The sequence below is a fragment of the Impatiens glandulifera genome, chromosome 1 (genome assembly GCF_907164915.1).
Source record: "Impatiens glandulifera chromosome 1, dImpGla2.1, whole genome shotgun sequence".
NCBI classification, from domain to species: Eukaryota; Viridiplantae; Streptophyta; class Magnoliopsida; order Ericales; family Balsaminaceae; genus Impatiens; species Impatiens glandulifera.
The window spans coordinates 41,573,272-41,593,086 of NC_061862.1; the positions used below are offsets into that span (position 1 = coordinate 41,573,272).

Here is a 19,815-nt window from a genome sequence, read left to right on the forward strand (position 1 = left end):
ACGTTAAGAGTGTCTTTCTTAATGAAATAATTAATGAGGAGGTTTACGTTGAGCAGACTCCCGGTTTCAAAAATTCTACTGATGAATCATGTTTTTAGACTAGATAAAGTATTGTATGGTCTTAAATAGGCTCCTAAAGTCTGGTACGATACACTTACCAAATTTCTATTTGATCATGACTTCACCATATGTTCTGTTGATAAAACTTTGTTCAAATTTGTTAAGGATTCTCATATTTTGCTTGTTCAAATACATGTTGATGATATTATATTTGGGTTAACTAATCATAAGTTGTGTGAGAAGTTACTTAGATGATGACAGAAAAATTCGAGATGAGCATTATGGGGGCTAAGTTTTTCTTGGGCCTTCAAGTGCGTCAACTTGAAGGAGGCACCTTCATCAACTAGACGAAGTACACAAAGGAGCTGCTGAAGAAGTTCGGCATGAAGACCCGCTCTACTGCTTCAACACCAATGAGCTCATCAATCAAGCTGGACAAGGATGAAGATGGCTAGTTTGTTGACATCACGACTTATAGTGGGAACATCGGCTCCTTGCTCTATCTAACTACAAGCAGGCCATGTATCCTCTTCGTTGTTGGCACTTGTGGGAGATTTTGGGCTAACCCTAAACAATCTCATTATGTAGCTACTAAAAGAATTTTGAAATATCTTAATGGAACTCAAAATGTGGGACTGTGGTATCCGAAGGATTCCAGTTTCAATTTGATAAGTTTTATAATGCAGACTATGTAGGTTGTAAGGTGGACAGGAATAGCACCAATGGAACATGTCAATTCCTTAGTGATTGTCTTGTCTCATGGTATAGCAAGAAACAGACCTCCATAGCAACTTCAACGGCTGAAGCAGAGTATCTTGTCATGGGCAGTTGTTGTGCTCAATTATTGTGGGTTCAACAACAATTGAGGGATTTTGGTATCCAAGCTAAGGAATCGCCCATATTTTGTGACAACACCAGCGCCATATCCATAACATACAATTCGGTGTTGCACTCTCGGATGAAGAATATTGACATCAGGCACCACATCATCCGAGATCACGTTGCCCAAAAGCATATTTGGCTCGAATATGTCCCAACCGATCAACAAGTGGTTGATATATTCACCAAGCCACTCCAAGAGACTAAGTTTTCCTATTTTAGAAATATTTTGGGTCTTCTAGATCTTAACTAAACTTTCTAAAAACATGGCATGCATTTATGGAGAACCTTCTTCTCTTGAAAATATTTTTATTGCATTTATTTTATAAAAATACCATGCATAAATTTAGAGAGAAGTTTTCTCTATAAAACCGTTTTTATGACATATACATGCATAAGTTGAGAGAGAAATCAACCGGAAAAAGATACCAGACGGTTCTCTCAATTTGAACTGATCAGATCATTCGACCGAAATCATTGTAGATTGGACCGAAATTGCCTAAGCAATTTGGTTAAGTCAGTCGGTTATTTACACCTTAAACATAACACTGCTCGGTTTGTCCTTACTATAAGCGGAAGTGGTATTATCAAATAAATAATCGATCTCTTAAATACAGGATATACAGACAGCTATCTCGGCTATTTACATGAAAGTTTCGGTAGTCTCATCCTCGGATCAAAATGGGACAGCGGTCCTATTTTGTCATTATTTGTTCAAGCATTTTTCCCTCTTAGAGATTGAATAGTCACATTTTGAATAACTTGAAGACACGTATCTCTCAAAGTTAAAATATGACTAATATATCTGATGAATAATACATCTGACTGTAACTTCTACTCTTTTTCTATTTGTCTGATAGACTTGATGATGGTTCTTAAATGATGTTGAGTGGAGGGAATATGAACATACTCTTGATCAATGGCTACTGCGACCACCTTATCAACAACTTTAACTGTTGAGGAGCTCTCACCCACAAGAGGAACTTCCTGCTGGATGATAGGAGTAACGTTAGGCTGCCCAACTACTGTGTTCTCTAACCGGTCGGTTTGAAAGGCATCAGACCAGCCGGTTTGAGGAGCATCCGACCGATCGGTTTGAAGATTATCGATTATACTAGTTGGAACATTGACAATTATCATTTGAACCTCTAAAACCGCAGGTTCAGAATGAATAACAGTAGGCGCCGCAACCTCAAACCTAGTCTTCTTGCGAGAAGAGTTGATTTCTCCAGCTTCTTCAGGCCTGGTTTTGATAATGCTGTTTGAGCTCGTAGTAGATTCGAATCTAGAAGTTTTGAGCCTCTTTGTAGACGTTGCTCGGCCAAAGATATTGATACGTTTAGAATTAGCTGATTTACCACCTTTCGACTTACCACCACTAGACTGCTGACCGGAGGCCTCGGAGTTAGACTCATTGCCTTTCTTTGTCCTGGTGATATACCTTGCAACAAAGACAGAGGACACGGCCTTATTAGGGTTCAAAGGGGTACATGGACCGATGGAAACGTACAAATACTTCAATATCCATCCAATCTAGACTGAAAAGCCCAGATTCCTTTTTGTGTGAGGAGACACCATTTCATAGAGGATGTTAAACAATACTGATCCCCAATTCACTTCTTCACCCCTTATTATCACAATCATCATATCGAACTTAGATTGGGTTATTGAGTCGAAGGCTCCTCCCCTCCCTTAGAGTGCTTTGACAGCGATATCGCAAAGAATGCGATACTCGCACTTCAGATCCTTTTTCTTTCCACTACAGCTAATTGGAACATCAAAATCGGAAAAGAAGGTTTTCATTTCAAATAATATATCAGTTGGAATCGCCTTAGAGAAATTCAGGCCCTTCATCGGAAGCTTTAGAATCTTTGTGAAAATGAATTTAGAAAGAGTAAACTCCGTTCCATTCACCTTAGCATAAATAGAGTCGTCGATGATCTTTTCTGTATCAAAGAAAGCTCATATGTCTTCATCGTAACAGATAAACGGACCCCCTAAGAACTTCCTGAGGCCGGAACCCTCAATAGCTCGAAAAACTACCACCATCTCCGGTATCCCAGATTCGTAGATGAATTCGAAATCCACCTGTATCACATTGTTAGAGAAAACATTATCTTTAGCGATTTGAAGTTTTAGAATAACTGAAGAAGATGAAGAGGTTTTTTTTAGAGAGAAGGCAGAGCAAAAAGGAAGTTTAGGGTTTAATAAAAACCACAAAGATAGCATGAGGCGATATTCTTCGCATGCAAGGAGTTTTTGAAGGGCTTGTCAGATGTGTTTCAAAAATGCATTAAATGCAAGAGCAGGAAAACCGTTATGTAATTAGAATGTGTCTTTCAAACGCCATGATTAAAAATAAAAACAAAGCGCAATTTTAAAAAGCACATCCCCAATATTAATTACTGCCTTAAACATAATAATCCTGTAACAAAAAATTACCAAAAATTATCAAATTGATTAAAAACTCCACTGCATCACCATCAAAATTACAAGGGCAAAGATTAGTTAAAAACAAAAGTTCAAAAATATTAGTTCATAACTAAAAATAAAAAGAGGACATTTAGGACCACATCCATTTGTCATTATCAGAAAGATTAAACTTCTAATGCCTTTGGGAGCCTAAAACCCTTCTCTTCTTGAATTTTGCTTTTTCTACTCCAATGACATAATCATAGACTCCATCATCGTTCAAAATATAGTGAGACTTAATGCGGACCCTGGGTCCAACATTAACTATGAGATAGAACTTCTAATGCCTTTGGGAACCTAAAAGCCTTCTCTTCTTGAATTTTGCTTTTTCTACTCCAATGACATAATCATAGACTCCATCATCGTTCAAAATATAGTGAAACTTAATGCGGACCCCGGGTCCAACATTAACTATGAGATAGAAGAGGAACATGCCGAGCTGAGCATAATACCCTGTTGGCTTCTTTGGAGAAGAAATCAGTTTCACCAAGTTATCGAAGAGAATTTTTGACCAATTTATGGGAATGACCCTAGTTATGGCCACCATCATTTCAAAAATCTTTTTGGAGTAGACATTAATGGCTTCTTTAGCCAAGATGGATATAGAAATGATGTCGTTGAGAAGATAAAACTCAGGTTTCAGTGAAGACTTAATCCCATGAGTTTTGACAGGATAGGAGGTCTCTGAGAAGACTAGCTTCATCTCGTATAAAATGTCGTTTGGAGAGGTGGGAAAATATGAAAACCCCTCCATTGGAAGTTCAAAAAATAGAGAAAAAGTTTCTTCAGAGAAGGAAACTTCTTCTCCTTTTATTTTTGCCAGGATAATCATATCACCTATTATCCTTACAGACTCAAAGAACTCATGAACATCTTGTTCGTAAATTATAGGGGATCCCTCGAGGAACTTCTTCAAGCCTGAAGCTTCGAGGGATTCGAACATTGTGACCATTTGTTCAATCATCACAGAAGATACAGATTCAAAGTTTATGAGTAGAGTATTTCGAGAAAAGGAGGCCATTTTTTAATTTCAATGGAGATTACTTTTGGCTGTGGGTAGATCTTAATCTTAAGGAGATTTCTAGAGCGAAGGAAGATAAGAACTCAGAATCACTAAAAGGATAGTGTATCACTTCAGATATGTAAGTTACTCTCTATAAAGTATGACTAACATATAGATACAATTTACTCCTTAAAGAAATGTGTTCCCAATAAAGTCATCAGTTTAAAAGAGAAAACATCATTTAAGAACCATCATCAAGTCTATCAGACAAATAGAAAAAGAGTAGAAGTTACAGTCAGATGTATTATTCATCAGATATATTAGTCATATTTTAACTTTGAGAGATACGTGTCTTCAAGTTATTCAAAATGTGACTATTCAATCTCTAAGAGGGAAAAATGCTTGAACAAATAATGACAAAATAGGACCGCTGTCCCATTTTGATCCGAGGATGAGACTACCGAAACTTTCATGTAAATAGCCGAGATAGCTGTCTGTATATCCTGTATTTAAGAGATCGATTATTTATTTGATAATACCACTTCCGCTTATAGTAAGGACAAACCGAGCGGTGTTATGTTTAAGGTGTAAATAACCGACTGACTTAACCAAATTGCTAAGGCAATTTCGGTCCAATCTACAATGATTTCGGTCGAATGATCTGATCAGTTCAAATTGAGAGAACCGTCTGGTATCTTTTTCCGGTTGATTTCTCTCTCAACTTATGCATGTATATGTCATAAAAACGGTTTTATAGAGAAAACTTCTCTCTAAATTTATGCATGGTATTTTTATAAAATAAATGCAATAAAAATATTTTCAAGAGAAGAAGGTTCTCCATAAATGCATGCCATGTTTTTAGAAAGTTTAGTTAAGATCTAGAAGACCCAAAATATTTCTAAAATAGGAAAACTTAGTCTCTTGGAGTGGCTTAGTCTGAAGAAACTTTTTCTCTATTTTTTGAACTTCCAATGGAGGGGTTTTCATATTTTCCCACCTCTCCAAACGACATTTTATACGAGATGAAGCTAGTCTTCTCAGAGACCTCCTATCCTGTCAAAACTCATGGGATTAAGTCTTCACTGAAACCTGAGTTTTATCTTCTCAACGACATCATTTCTATATCCATCTTGGTTAAAGAAGCCATTAATGTCTACTCCAAAAAGATTTTTGAAATGATGGTGGCCATAACTAGGGTCATTCCCATAAATTGGTCAAAAATTCTCTTCGATAACTTGGTGAAACTGATTTCTTCTCCAAAGAAGCCAACAGGGTATTATGCTCAGCTCGGCATGTTCCTCTTCTATCTCATAGTTAATGTTGGACCCGGGGTCCGCATTAAGTTTCACTATATTTTGAACGATGATGGAGTCTATGATTATGTCATTGGAGTAGAAAAAGCAAAATTCAAGAAGAGAAGGCTTTTAGGTTCCCAAAGGCATTAGAAGTTCTATCTCATAGTTAATGTTGGACCCAGGGTCCGCATTAAGTCTCACTATATTTTGAACGATGATGGAGTCTATGATTATGTCATTGGAGTAGAAAAGGCAAAATTCAAGAAGAGAAGGGTTTTAGGCTCCCAAAGGCATTAGAAGTTTAATCTTTCTGATAATGACAAATGGATGTGGTCCTAAATGTCCTCTTTTTATTTTTAGTTATGAACTAATATTTTTGAACTTTTGTTTTTAACTAATCTTTGTCCTTGTAATTTTGATGGTGATGCAGTGGAGTTTTTAATCAATTTGATAATTTTTGGTAATTTTTTGTTACAGGATTATTATGTTTAAGGCAGTAATTAATATTGGGGATGTGCTTTTTAAAATTGCGCTTTGTTTTTATTTTTAATCATGGCGTTTGAAAGACACATTCTAATTACATAACGGTTTTCCTGCTCTTGCATTTAATGCATTTTTGAAACACATCTGACAAGCCCTTCAAAAACTCCTTGCATGCGAAGAATATCGCCTCATGCTATCTTTGTGGTTTTTATTAAACCCTAAACTTCCTTTTTGCTCTGCCTTCTCTCTAAAAAAAAACCTCTTCATCTTCTTCAGTTATTCTAAAACTTCAAATCGCTAAAGATAATGTTTTCTCTAACAATGTGATACAGGTGGATTTCGAATTCATCTACGAATCTGGGATACCGGAGATGGTGGTAGTTTTTCGAGCTATTGAGGGTTCCGGCCTCAGGAAGTTCTTAGGGGGTCCGTTTATCTGTTACGATGAAGACATATGAGCTTTCTTTGATTCAGAAAAGATCATCGACGACTCTATTTATGCTAAGGTGAATGGAACGGAGTTTACTCTTTCTAAATTCATTTTCACAAAGATTCTAAAGCTTCCGATGAAGGGCCTGAATTTCTCTAAGGCGATTCCAACTGATATATTATTTGAAATGAAAACCTTCTTTTCCGATTTTGATGTTCCAATTAGCTGTAGTGGAAAGAAAAAGGATCTGAAGTGCGAGTATCGCATTCTTTGCGATATCGCTGTCAAAGCACTCTAAGGGAGGGGAGGAGCCTTCGACTCAATAACCCAATCTAAGTTCGATATGATGATTGTGATAATAAGGGGTGAAGAAGTGAATTGGGGATCAGTATTGTTTAACATCCTCTATGAAATGGTGTCTCCTCACACAAAAAGGAATCTGGGCTTTTTAGTCTAGATTGGATGGATATTGAAGTATTTGTACGTTTCCATCGGTTCATGTACCCCTTTGAACCCTAATAAGGCCGTGTCCTCTGTCTTTGTTGCAAGGTATATCACCAGGACAAAGAAAGGCAATGAGTCTAACTCCGAGGCCTCCGGTCAGCAGTCTAGTGGTGGTAAGTCGAAAGGTGGTAAATCAGCTAGTTCTAAACGTATCAATATCTTTGGCCGAGCAACGTCTACAAAGAGGCTCAAAACTTCTAGATTCGAATCTACTACGAGCTCAAACAGCATTATCAAAACCAGGCCTGAAGAAGCTGGAGAAATCAACTCTTCTCGCAAGAAGACTAGGTTTGAGGTTGCGGCGCCTACTGTTATTCATTCTGAACCTGCGGTTTTAGAGGTTCAAATGATAATTGTCAATGTTCCAACTAGTATAATCGATAATCTTCAAACCGATCGGTCGGATGCTCCTGAAACCGGCTGGTTTGATGCCTTTCAAACCGACCGGTTAGAGAACACAGTAGTTGGGCAGCCTAACGTTACTCCTATCATCCAGCAGGAAGTTCCTCTTGTGGGTGAGAGCTCCTCAACAGTTAAAGTTGTTGATAAGGTGGTCGCAGTAGCCATTGATCAAGAGTATGTTCATATTCCCTCCACTCAACAGGAGATGTTGCCCTCTTCGTCTACTTTCAATGGGGAAATGGAAGAGGTCACAATCGATGTGAAGATTATAGGTTTCTTCAAATCGATTTTCCCCCTTTGATTAGATGAGACGAGTTATAGGAATCGAGTTCAGAGAACCTAAAGAGGAACCGATACCTATTGACGTCGTAGGGGTCGGGGAAAATATTGCTGATTTTCCTCCCGATTCCCCTCTTAATGTTTCTCTTGAACCACAAGCCTCTATCAATCTGATAGTTTAAGAGGTTGAAACTGGTGCGAGTGTCAAGATTAATTTATTCAACATGTGGCACCGCGCAAGACTTTGCTTAAGCTTTAGCAATATGCTTCCAGACGTTGAGGAAAATGAGAAATGGTCTCAACTGTTGAAACTGGAAAAGACTATCTTTTCCTTAACCAAAACAAAATATGTGTCTGAACCTCTCAAGAGAAGAGTATTTATGGCAACATATGCGAGAGGACGTGCCCTCTTTCCTTACTATACCATCTACAGACAAAACTACAATTTGCTTGCTGATACTGCAAAAGTGATGCGAAGGTAGTGAATCATCTCATCAGGTTAATGGAGGAGTAATGCTCCACTACTCTTCAATTTATACATGGCACAGATTCAAGGAGCTCTAATGAATATCGAGCTCTCACTCCTCAAACAGATCTGGCTTACTATGATGAGGATGAGCCAATGGAATCTGTTGAAGATATGCTAACCCCTTAGGAAAAGGTTCGTTTCATCTATAGATCCGAACAAATTTTCGAAGGAGAAGAGGAAATGTCGAAGAAATAAATAATTGAGCAAGAAATGACGTCTACAGAGGAACGTCGTTATCAAATGTTCCACATTTATGATCAGAGGGGGCCATGCATTAAAGAGAAGCACTTTGTTCTTAAGGCAGACATGGACCGTATTCGGGCAGCCTTGCAAGTAGAGGAGACCTTATCTAATGAAAATTATCTATGGGTGTTACCTTGTCTAAGTCTAAATAAAGCAAGAAAGAAGACGAGGAAGATCAAGCTTGCTCAAAAGCATCGTCTGTAGTTGATAAGGTTCCCTCCTCTTCTCTCCAAGTTGAAAACACTTCCCCAACAGAGCAGGCTGCAAAGGAGAAAGTGTTTGATATTCAGAGATTGAGTAATAAAGCTCCTGAAGATGAGGTCGGTCCTCAAGCCATAATCACAACACCTCATCCTCAAGCTCCAATACAAAACGCAGTTCGGTATTTTGAAGGAGCGCGTTCGGTATTTTGTTCGGCTCGGCTTGGCTCTTATTAAGCGTCTCCGATATTTTACAAGTTCGGTATTATATCAAGCGTCTCCAGTATTTTACCAATTCGGTTTTATACAAGTCTCTTCCGGTATTTTATCGATTCGGCTTTATACAATGCTCTTCCGGTATTTTACTAATTCGGTATTATATCAAGTGTTTTCAGTACTAGATCAAATTCAGATTTTGATCAAGCATCCGGTATTGGCAGTCTGACATAGCAGCAAATCTAAACCTATAGAAGACTTCCACATGCTCAACTAATTCAAATTGCATGCATTGTACGTTCCTAGTACACCAGGCTCCATTAATGAATATTCGGCTCACTATCTCATCCAGTACAAACATGATCAAAAAGCGCATATTCTCTAATGTACTATTCTGGAACTCTTCCAACCGAATTAAGATAGGTGTTCTCTGAAGCAAATTTTTCCGTGGCATATTACCTATTTAAGAAGAAGTTGAAGGTCAAGTTGCACTTACTTGATTGATAACCTTTCGAACTGTTTTCACCCGTCTTTGACAAGCATTCTAGCAATCCAAGCAAACTATCTCTCAAGTTTTCATGCTCTCAAGTTCTCAAAGTTCACAAGTTTTCTAGATCATTTCGTTGTATTACATTCACTGATATTTCTGTGTGAGATTCAGTATTGTAAGTTAAACAGAGTTTGTTCTATTTAACAGAGTGTGTTGTGTGCTAAGAGTTCGAAAATAGGCAGTATCTAAGTCCTGGTTGTTCGATTGGGTTTGTCTATTTGTTGTATTCAAACCAAATCTTCTAGTGAATATCCTTTTCAAGGTTGAGAAGAAAGGGTAACGTAGGAGAGTTTATTCTGAACATCCATAAACAAACTTTATGTCTTGTGTTCTTTACTTCTTTAATTTTCCAACCCCTTTTCATTTGTCGCTTCAATTCCATACAAACAGTTTCGCACTTGATTTCGTTCAAGAGTTTGTGAAGACTTGTGAAGAATAGAAAACGGATATTAACTTCTAACAGAGTTAATATGAAACAAAGTGTGTAAAAGTTCAACATAGTCAGCCCCGTCTTTATTGTTGTACCTAACATAATACCATTTATTTTATTAATATCACTATAATTATTATTCCCATTTTAAAAAATTATTTTAAAAATATTAATAATTAATATTTAAAATTTAAACTTTAATAATTTTATTTATAAATTTTAGAAACTTATCATTTTATTATTTTATTCATTAATAATATTATAATACTTACAATTTAATATTTATACAACTATTAATTTATTATAATTTATTAAATACCAAATTTAACAAAGGTATTAAGTATAATAATTAAAAATAAAATAACTAAATTATATTTATGATTAAAATTTAGAGTAAATAAGTTTAATTTCATAATTTAACAACTAGGTAGAAACTTAAATAATAATATAAACTAAGTATTAAAATCTTATAAATTATGGTAATAAAATCATGTATTAAAAATAATTTTCTATGTAGAGTTTGATTAATATTTATCTATTTCATGTACAACATTTTTATAAATTTATAATTAGTGTGAAAGATAGGACAAATTTCAATTAATGTTATATTTAGGGCTGAGTAAAAAAAACTAGAAAACTGGTAATCCAATTGAATCGATAGTTAACCGGTTTCATTTTAACGGTTTATTGGTTAACCGGCTCTAGCGGTTCCAATTAATCGGTTTTTTACCGATTAAACGGTTCGGTTTTTGGTTTCCCTATTTTTCTAACGGTTTAACCGGTAAACCGATAATAATTTAATTATATTTTTTATATTTTATAATTTGTATTAGTTATTTTATAAATAATTTTTATAGAATAATTTTTAAAAAACATTATAATCTATATAAAATTTTACAAAATTAAATTAAAAACAAATTGAAATAATTTCATTAAAATATGTAAAATTGTTTTTTAGAATTATAAATTAATAAAATCAAAATAGTTAAGCAAATTAAAACTTGATGTCTTCAAAGTTCAACCTTCACTTCATGTTTTAACTTTCTCTCCAACACGTCCAATACGGAAACACTTAAAATTAAAGTTATAAATTATAATTACCGATTCTACTTTTTGTTCTATTGGTTGAGAAGGGAATTCTATCATATTCGCTTATACTTGGTTGGTCAAAGACTAATCGACATAATGAATTTGAATTTTCTCAAGGAACATATAAAAACTTAAGAGAATAGCTATAAAATATATTATATTGTTACAATAAAATTATATATTATAACTTATATTCCTAAATATATCAATAAAATATATTATTATAATATAATATATTTATATTATATTATAATAATATTATAATATATTATAATAGAGAAAAAAATGATAGAGAATAATATAATAAGAAAGTGCAAATAATAATTTAAAAAAATATATTTTATAAATTTATTATTTAATTTTAAAAAATTGAATTATCGGTTCTAGTTAAACCCGGTTAACCGGCCAGAACCGACTAAAACCGGTAGAACTAAAACCGGTAAAACCGATATCATTAACAGTTGGTTAACCGGTTTGTAAAATAAAAGTCAAAATCGGTATTAATTAGAACCGTTTAATTGGTTAACCGGCCGGTTGAATACCCCTAGTTATATTTACTAAAAATCTTATTTTAAATTATTAACATATACAGATTAAATTAACATAATAAAGCTCTACATCGAAAATTATTTTGAATAAATGATTTTATTACCATAATTTACAAGATTTTAATACCTAATACTAAATTTATATTAGTATGGTAGATGATCATAGTTTGTATAAAATATATCTTCTCAAACCAAGTAAAAAAAATTATTTATTCAAAATGCAAAGAAGATTTGTGTCTGCATTTGTTTGCTTTCTTTTTGTTGGTATGTATAATTATATAAATGTTTAAATTATATAGTTTATTGAAGATTAACTATTTTTATTATTATTGTAGTGATTACTTTCAAAAATGTTATTCAATGTAATGAGATAAATTCTCAAACAAGAAATACAAGGTAAAATATTATTACTTTACTTATACTTATAAACAATATATATTTGTGTTTATTATCTTTAATAATTTGCATAACAAATCAAATAGATGTCCTGAAAGACATTATTGAAAATGTAGTTGGTGCAAAGATCCGGTGGCACTAGTAGAAGATGTTCTAGAACTGGTGATGAATGTTTAATTGGCCGGTAATTATATTATATGAAATATTGGTTAATAAAATAAACAAAATAATATCAGTATATAGTTTTATTGATAATTAAATTTTTTTTTTTTGTAATTAGTGTTTTTATTATATAGTTAATATTTCATTATCTATAATAAGTTTGGTGACAAATTAATTTGTGAACTAATAATCCATTAAATAGATTATAAATATAATTTTGTTTTTTAAATAGTTTTATCAAATATGATAAATAAAATCAAAACATTGTGTTAGTTCATTTATAATTTAAAATAATAAAATATTTGATCTCTCAATATTGTTTAAAATATTTAAAACAAATAATAATTATTTTTAAATAAGTAGTTAATCAAATATGATAAATAAAATCAAAACATTGTGTTAGTTCATTTATAATTTAAAATAATCAAATATTTGATCTCTCAATATTGTTTAGAATAATTAAAACAAACAATAATTATTTTTATATCAATTATGGTTGAAGCTCGAGCAGACGTCTCACTTCAACAGTAGAGAGCTGAGGAAGCGTGAGCAGACGTCTCACTTCAACAGTAAAGAGCTGAGGAAACGCGAGCAGACGTCTCACTCAATAGCAGAGTTAAGGAAGTGTGAGCAGACGTTTGGTTCAGCAGTAGTCTGAGGAAGCACGAGTAGACGCCTTGTTTTAGCAGTCGTTTGAAGAAACGCTTGCTTATCTGCATAGCTCATCAACACAGCGAACAGCAGAGTTTGTTATTAGCATACTTCCAAGTCAACTTAATACAATTGTCATCAAGTGTTCAATCATTAGAAAATCGACACGTATTAGATTCGACCGTTGCTACATCTCAACTAAAAGCACATCAAAGTACAACGTCGAATCACTGGATTTGTGAACAGCAAATCCCTGTATTTCCGGTACGGCGAATCCTTCCAGTCAATTCAAGTTTCCAAGAATCAAATTCGACCGTTGCTACGCGTCAATATATAACGACTCCAAGTACAACGGCGAATACATTCACAATAACCTTTTGAATCAACGACTTCCAAAAACAGTTTTGAAAAAGCTTCACGATCTTGATTCTCTTACTCTCTCTCTCTAATTGTAAAAATATACATGGTATAAGCTGAGAGTTAATTCATTTGTATAAGTTGAACAGAGGTTGTCTGTTCAACAGAGTGAGTGCTAGAAGTTCAGAACAGGCAGCTGTTAAGTTCTGAATTTTGACTAGGTTTGTGTAGGTTCTATACAAATCAAAGTCTTTTAGTGGAATCCTTCTGGAAACAGAAGAATGAGTGACGTGGGAGTTTTATCTCCGAACATCCATAAAATTCTGTGTTATTTCCTTACTGCTTTACTCAGTCTTGCATATGTCGCTTCAAATCTAGCAAACACTTTCCGCACTTGAATCCGTTCAAGAACTTGCTACGATTTGTCGAAGAATAGAGACGGATTTTCAATCTCTAACAGGATTAAAATCGCATTCAAAGTGAAAATTAACACAACAATAATTAACCCCCTTCTGATATTGTATTCACCGATTCTAATACATATTATTGTGTCAAATGTAAATATTATGTCATGTAAAATGTTATTATATTATTATTGTAATTATATTTTAAATATTTATTAACTAATCTGTAATTTGGTGCAGGAAAAAAAAAGTAATTGAGCCACCGGTAGGAGGAGACAGGGAATTGATCCAATTTCCAATGTTTTCTCCCGAATCATTACAAAACATGGTAGCTCATTTTATAAAAGAAAAATGGGAATTATGGATGATGCAGAAGATATCAAGAACGACCATCACCTCCTCAATCATCCATGTCATGATCATTCACTTGTTCTTATAAATAATGAGAAAATTGACAAGGGGTCATCATCATCTTCTAGTCTCCAGTTTGAAGTACCCAAAATTATCAGTAACAAGATTCTGCATCAAACATGCAATGCATGCACCATTCCACTATCAAATGATTCATCCTTTTATAGTTGCAGTCGTCATGAATCGTGGTACTTCACTTTACACAAATGGTGTGCCAAATTGCCCCAAGAGATTGAACACCCAGCTCACCCAAATACGGGACACAAGCTACTCCTTCATAAATTCCCTGACTTTTTCAAATGCAGAGGTTGTCACCAATTGGGAAACGGATTCAATTATCAATGCACTAAATGTAAATACTATAGATTGGACGTTAGATGTGCTTCTCTTCCGAGTTCCGTCAAGCACGAAACTCATGAGCATCAACTCTTTTTGAAGTACGGTAAATCTAACATGAGTTGCTACTCATGTGGTACTTTACCATCTTTCTTTAATCAAGTGCCATTCTCATTTGCTTGTGATGATTGCCATTTTATGATTGACATCTGTTATTGCCTCAGGAGATTATACATTGGTATGACAAACATGGATTCAAATTAACATATGAGCCTTCTACTCCTATTCTGAACGACAATGGAGATAAACAAGAGTATTATTGTGAATTTTGCGAGGAGGAAATGGACAAAAATAGATGGATCTACCATTGTTTAGAATGCGACAGGTCCGCTCACACTATGTGTGTGAAAAGAGTGCTCAATCTATTTCAAAATGTCAATTGTGCAGGAAACTATGTCAACTCTAGGATTCACCATCCACATCCCCTCACTTGCGTCATGGTTTTTAGGGAAAAGGTTAGCTTTTGTAATCTTTGTAGAAAGGATGTTTTCTATCAAGATGGTTTTTCATGTACAAAGTGTAAGGTTATGTATTGTTATGAATGAATAAGTAAAAATATTTGGGGATGGACCTTTTTCAATAATTTTCATTTTGACATGAGTAGTTTGACAATAAAGAAGACTGGAGAAATCAAAGGTTGGTCTACTTTTATTTTTATATACATTTATTAATTTTTTGCTCATTTCATAATCAACCAACCTCAAACCTCTCGTTTAAATCAATCTTGTGTTTAAAAATTAAGTAGCATCTTTTTTACAGGGAGTTGATAGAAAGAAGAGATACAGTTATCCACTTATCCTACTCTTCTTCCTCTTCTTCAAGACCTGGTATATACTCCAAACTCACGTCGAAAACAACCGGGCTATTTGGAGCCACTCGTGGCCTTCCAGGGGCCGAAGTCAAACCTTTCGGAAATGCCAACTAATAACAAAAATAAAATCAGCAAGACCCACAAATCAGAGATCCAACCTGTAAAAAAGTTAACAGCAGTTTAGTTATGAATTGAAAGCAAACTTACTGGCCCTGGAATATAAATTCTTCTTTTTCCTCCAACTTTCATACTGAGAATCCCTTCATCAAGTCCCTTAATCACCTAATAATATTGATAGTTAACAACAACAAAAATTCATTCATAATATAAAAAAAAATGAAAATTCTTAATTTGAATTGGGTTTCAAAGCCTTATAATACCTGACCAGACCCAACCCTGAAGATATAGAGCTGTCGTTTCTCTAGCGAACTGCATTCCGTTTCAAAAACATTCCATTATAAGACAACATATTTAGTGAAATGCTAAAAGAAACACACATTTCCTCTTCTTTTGTCGCCCCTCACCTATCGAATATCTGCCCAGATGGTACCATGGCAACATAATTTGCTGCTACCTGTCAATAATCGTGTTTAATATAGCTATAGGGATGTCGTCGATTCAATTCATTATTGAAATACCTGAAAACCAATTGGTGGATTAGGTCCTGCACCAACCTTAATGTCCTTATACTGCAGCCCAGATTCTGTAGTTACCATTGCTACCTTTTCATGATCATATCAAGTAAGTGTGTAACAAAAAAATGTTTCAGATGATTTCTCATTTCCGATTATTATTAGATTATTCGAAAAAGAAGAAGAAGAGCAAGTAATCTCACCATACATTTTCAAGATCTTTCTCGCAATCATCATCACATAGTCTCGGTTTTTCCTCTGGAGGCAGGCCAGCTCCTTCAGCTGCAACATCCTCCTCCTTAGAATAGAGCAAGTGACTTGAAGCACCAAACATAGTGATGAACCCTATCAATCCCCTTCGACAAACCCTATCAGTTCTTGAAGAAGAAGATGAACATTGCACAACTACTACACTCCTGGACTTGGTTCCCACATTTGCAGAATGCTTAGCTTTAAAATTTCTAGAAAATGCACAACCTAATTCCACATGAAACAAAGAAAACATCAATCCATGATAGCTAGGTTTTTATCATAAAGGTCAAAAAACACACTCTAATAGTGATAATGATATGAACCTAAGCTGAACAAATGGAAGTATCTAAAAAGTAACCTCGAATTGCACATTGATTGAATTTATATCAGGAAATCTTAAGCTTGATTCAATACAATTATACAACCATCAATGCAAAATGTATTCAATAGAATTCCATGATTGAATTCAATAGCAGAAAGAAAGAGAGATTACCCACTGGAAGCAGGAGAGAGGAAGCCATGTCAAACGGATATGGATAAGGAAATGAATGGTTGCTTTTATATATATATATATGGGTATTTTCGTCAAAAATATTTATTACTAAAACAATCAAACCCTAAAACTAAAACGGCAACATATCTCATTTCTAGCTCGTCTTCTCCGTCGTCGTCGTCATGTTCGCTTCTTCGAAGAAAGCCTCCATTGAAGCGTTTCAAGATTAAAATACAAGGTAAATCTATAACCTTTATAGTATATCTGCACATTTTCTTTTCGTAAATCTTCAACTTCGCCAATACAATCGAATCAAAGTGAGACCAATATGAGATTGAAGTGGGTAGAAACGTGAAATGGGTAGAAACGTGAAGTGGGTATGAATCAGGAACTCCATCGCCATGGGCATCAACTGAACTGAACCATTGAAAAGATTCACAATTACAGCTGCTTATGTGAAATTGAGATTCAACGTACTCATAAACTCTTCCATTTTACTCTAACACAGCCAATTGGGATGTTCTTAATGTTTTTACATATGCTATTGAAATTGATCCTGAGTTGCCTTTGATGAACATTAATCTATAATCATTTCTTTTTGATGTGCAGTAAAATTTGAGCTGATATATTGTTGAAACATGAGTTGCCTTCAAGCAATTGCTTGCTTACCATCTTTGAATAAGAACAGTACACTTAATCGTGGTTATCGACTCCCCAAAGCATCGTTAAGACTGACCCCCAAAGCATCGTTAAGGCTGACGAATGCTGTCTCGGTTCATAAGCGATTTGGGCCTGTTTGCTTATTTGGTGACAAAAAGAAACCAGACAATCCCAGCGAGGTAATACCCATCAATTAGATTTTGAATACGAGTTGATGAACCTTTTTTTAAAAAAGAACAGTATGTTGTGTTGCGTTTATGAATGGTTTATGGTTGAAAATGAATGAGTTAATAACAATGTAAAAGCCGAATCAATTTCTTTGTATTTGGAATTTGTTGTTGCAGGCATCATCATCTCCTTGGAAGAATATAGAGAATGCAATGGGAAGGCTGAAGAAGGAACAATCAATAGAAGATTTACTTAGGCAACAGATCGATAAACAAGAGTACTTTCCTGATAATGATGGAAATAAGGGTGGAAACAGTCCTGGTGGTGGTGGTGGTGGAGGTGGCGGCGGTGGAAGCTCTGGGGAGTCAGAGGAAGGTGGCATTGCTGGGATAGTGGATGAATTTGTGCAAGTGATTTTGGCAACTCTGGGTTTTATATTTCTGGTAAAATAAATCTGAAATCTTTCTTTCTAATTATGTTGTTGAAAATTGATGAACATTGTTTAATCTTTTGTAGTTAACACTTTGATTTGTTTGCAGTATATTTACATAATAGAAGCAGAGGACATAACTCGGTTATTCCAAGACATGATCAAATTCATCTTCAGTGGAAAGAAGAGTATTAGACTCAAGCGCTTGTTCCTCGAATGTGGTTCATTTTATCAGAACGTGACCCGTAAGGAGGAGGTGGTAGTAGTCGAAAATTGGCTGGAAACCGCTATTTTGCAGACGCCCACAATGTATGACAGCATCGAGAAATACGAGTACATCCTTAAGTCCTATATGAAATCAAAATCTGATGACTGATTTTCAGAAAATGGCATATTTCCTTTTGGATTATGTTCATCTTAATTAGATATTGTGTTAGTTGTTTCGAGATCCGAAGCTTGTGGCGGTTAGAATGGAAAACATTATTCATCGCTAGAGAAACTCAAACAGTTCGAATGTCTAGAGATGTACTCATAATAGTGCATTTGATTTTCAACAATGTCTCATGCCCCCATGTGGGAGATTTATCTGTTTTTTGTTGGATCATATTGAACAAGAAGAGAATATTTGATAATAAGAGTTTTTTGATGTTGTGTTTGTATATTCAACTATTTAATTATTTAAATTAAAATCAAAATATCCTTATTTTAATTTTGTATTAAATTTAACTTTTAAATATATAAAGACAATATTATAAGAATTTAATCAATTAAAAATTTAAATAATTTATCAAATAATATTTTTTTTAAAAATTTAAATAACCCCACATCAAATAAGTTCTAAGCTCTTGTATTTTTGTTATTATCTAACCAAAAAGATTAATAAAATGATGATTTATTAAAAACAAAATTGAAAACATACTATATATGAAAGTCCATTGATAAATAATGTTATTTGCATTCTTATTATTATCAATACATCACCAGCGCTGGAAGTCACTTCTAACTTTTTGGACAAACAATATGGAAAAAGGACAATTTGAAATTTATTTGAATAATATATTGAATTAAAAATCAAAATGTATAAATTTAATTATTTAATTTATTAATTAAAATACCAAAATAATATTACTGTGCTTTTATTAAATTTATATTTTTAAATATATCAAAATACATTTTATAATTTATCTTTAAAAAATCTCAAATAATTTATAATTTTTTCAAATAAAATAATTGAATAAACCTTAACAAAAAAAAAATCTTACAAAACTGAAAATCAAGGGTCTTGTTATAGGTAGGAAATAATTTTATCTTTCGAAAATACAAAACATAAAATTGATCGCCAATAAAAAAAAATGTTGGGTCATTTGAAAACAATTTGAGTGAATAAAAAAATTAATAATAAATTTTATGTATTTATGGACATTTTAATGAGAGTTGATAGAGTTGATTTGGAGTCCATTTTAAGTCGAATAGTGAAATACTTATTTTCAATGCTTGCATATCCATCATTTGAGTCTCTAACAATTCGTCATTTGAGTCTCTAACAATTCGTCATTTGAGTCTCTAACAATTCGTCATTTGAGTCTCTAACAATTCGTCAGGTACTCGATATGTGAGTCTCTAACAATTCGTCAGGTACTCGATCTGACAGTACCCTATTACCCGATTAAATATTTATAAAGTTATAAAGGTTAAAAAAGAAATATAACTTTATTAAATAATAAATATTTTTAAAATTAATAATATTAAAATGTTTAAAAAAGAAATTAACGTTATATATTTATGTTAAATATTTTGTTGTTATTAGAGTCGAAGAAAAGTTATAATAAAATTTTAAAATAAATTTGAAAATGAAGATAGAGAAGAATAATGAAATAGAAATAATATTTTGTTATTAAAAGAAGAGTTAGAGATGAAAGTAATAAAAAATATATATATATAAAAAAAAATTGTAATAGGATGTAAAAAAATAAAATAAAT

The 19,815-nt window shown here is 33.7% G+C and overlaps 2 protein-coding genes across 2 annotated transcripts; one reads left to right on the forward strand and one right to left on the reverse strand.

Annotated features, from left to right (window-relative positions):
* Window positions 1–15,076: 15,076 nt before the first annotated feature.
* LOC124922490 (peptidyl-prolyl cis-trans isomerase FKBP16-3, chloroplastic) lies at window positions 15,077–16,694 on the reverse strand. The gene is made up of 7 exons (XM_047463221.1): window positions 16,578–16,694; window positions 16,041–16,309; window positions 15,839–15,922; window positions 15,725–15,774; window positions 15,581–15,629; window positions 15,408–15,482; window positions 15,077–15,310 (listed from the first exon to the last, which is right to left on the reverse strand). The coding sequence occupies exons 1-7, from the start codon at window positions 16,603–16,605 to the stop codon at window positions 15,188–15,190; spliced, it is 678 nt and encodes a 225-aa protein (XP_047319177.1). The 5' UTR covers window positions 16,606–16,694; the 3' UTR covers window positions 15,077–15,187.
* Window positions 16,674–18,467, forward strand: LOC124922489. The gene is made up of 4 exons (XM_047463220.1): window positions 16,674–16,815; window positions 17,187–17,416; window positions 17,582–17,848; window positions 17,945–18,467. Exons 2-4 carry the CDS (start codon window positions 17,216–17,218, stop codon window positions 18,209–18,211), a joined length of 735 nt encoding a protein of 244 aa, XP_047319176.1. The 5' UTR covers window positions 16,674–16,815; window positions 17,187–17,215; the 3' UTR covers window positions 18,212–18,467.
* Window positions 18,468–19,815: the final 1,348 nt, after the last annotated feature.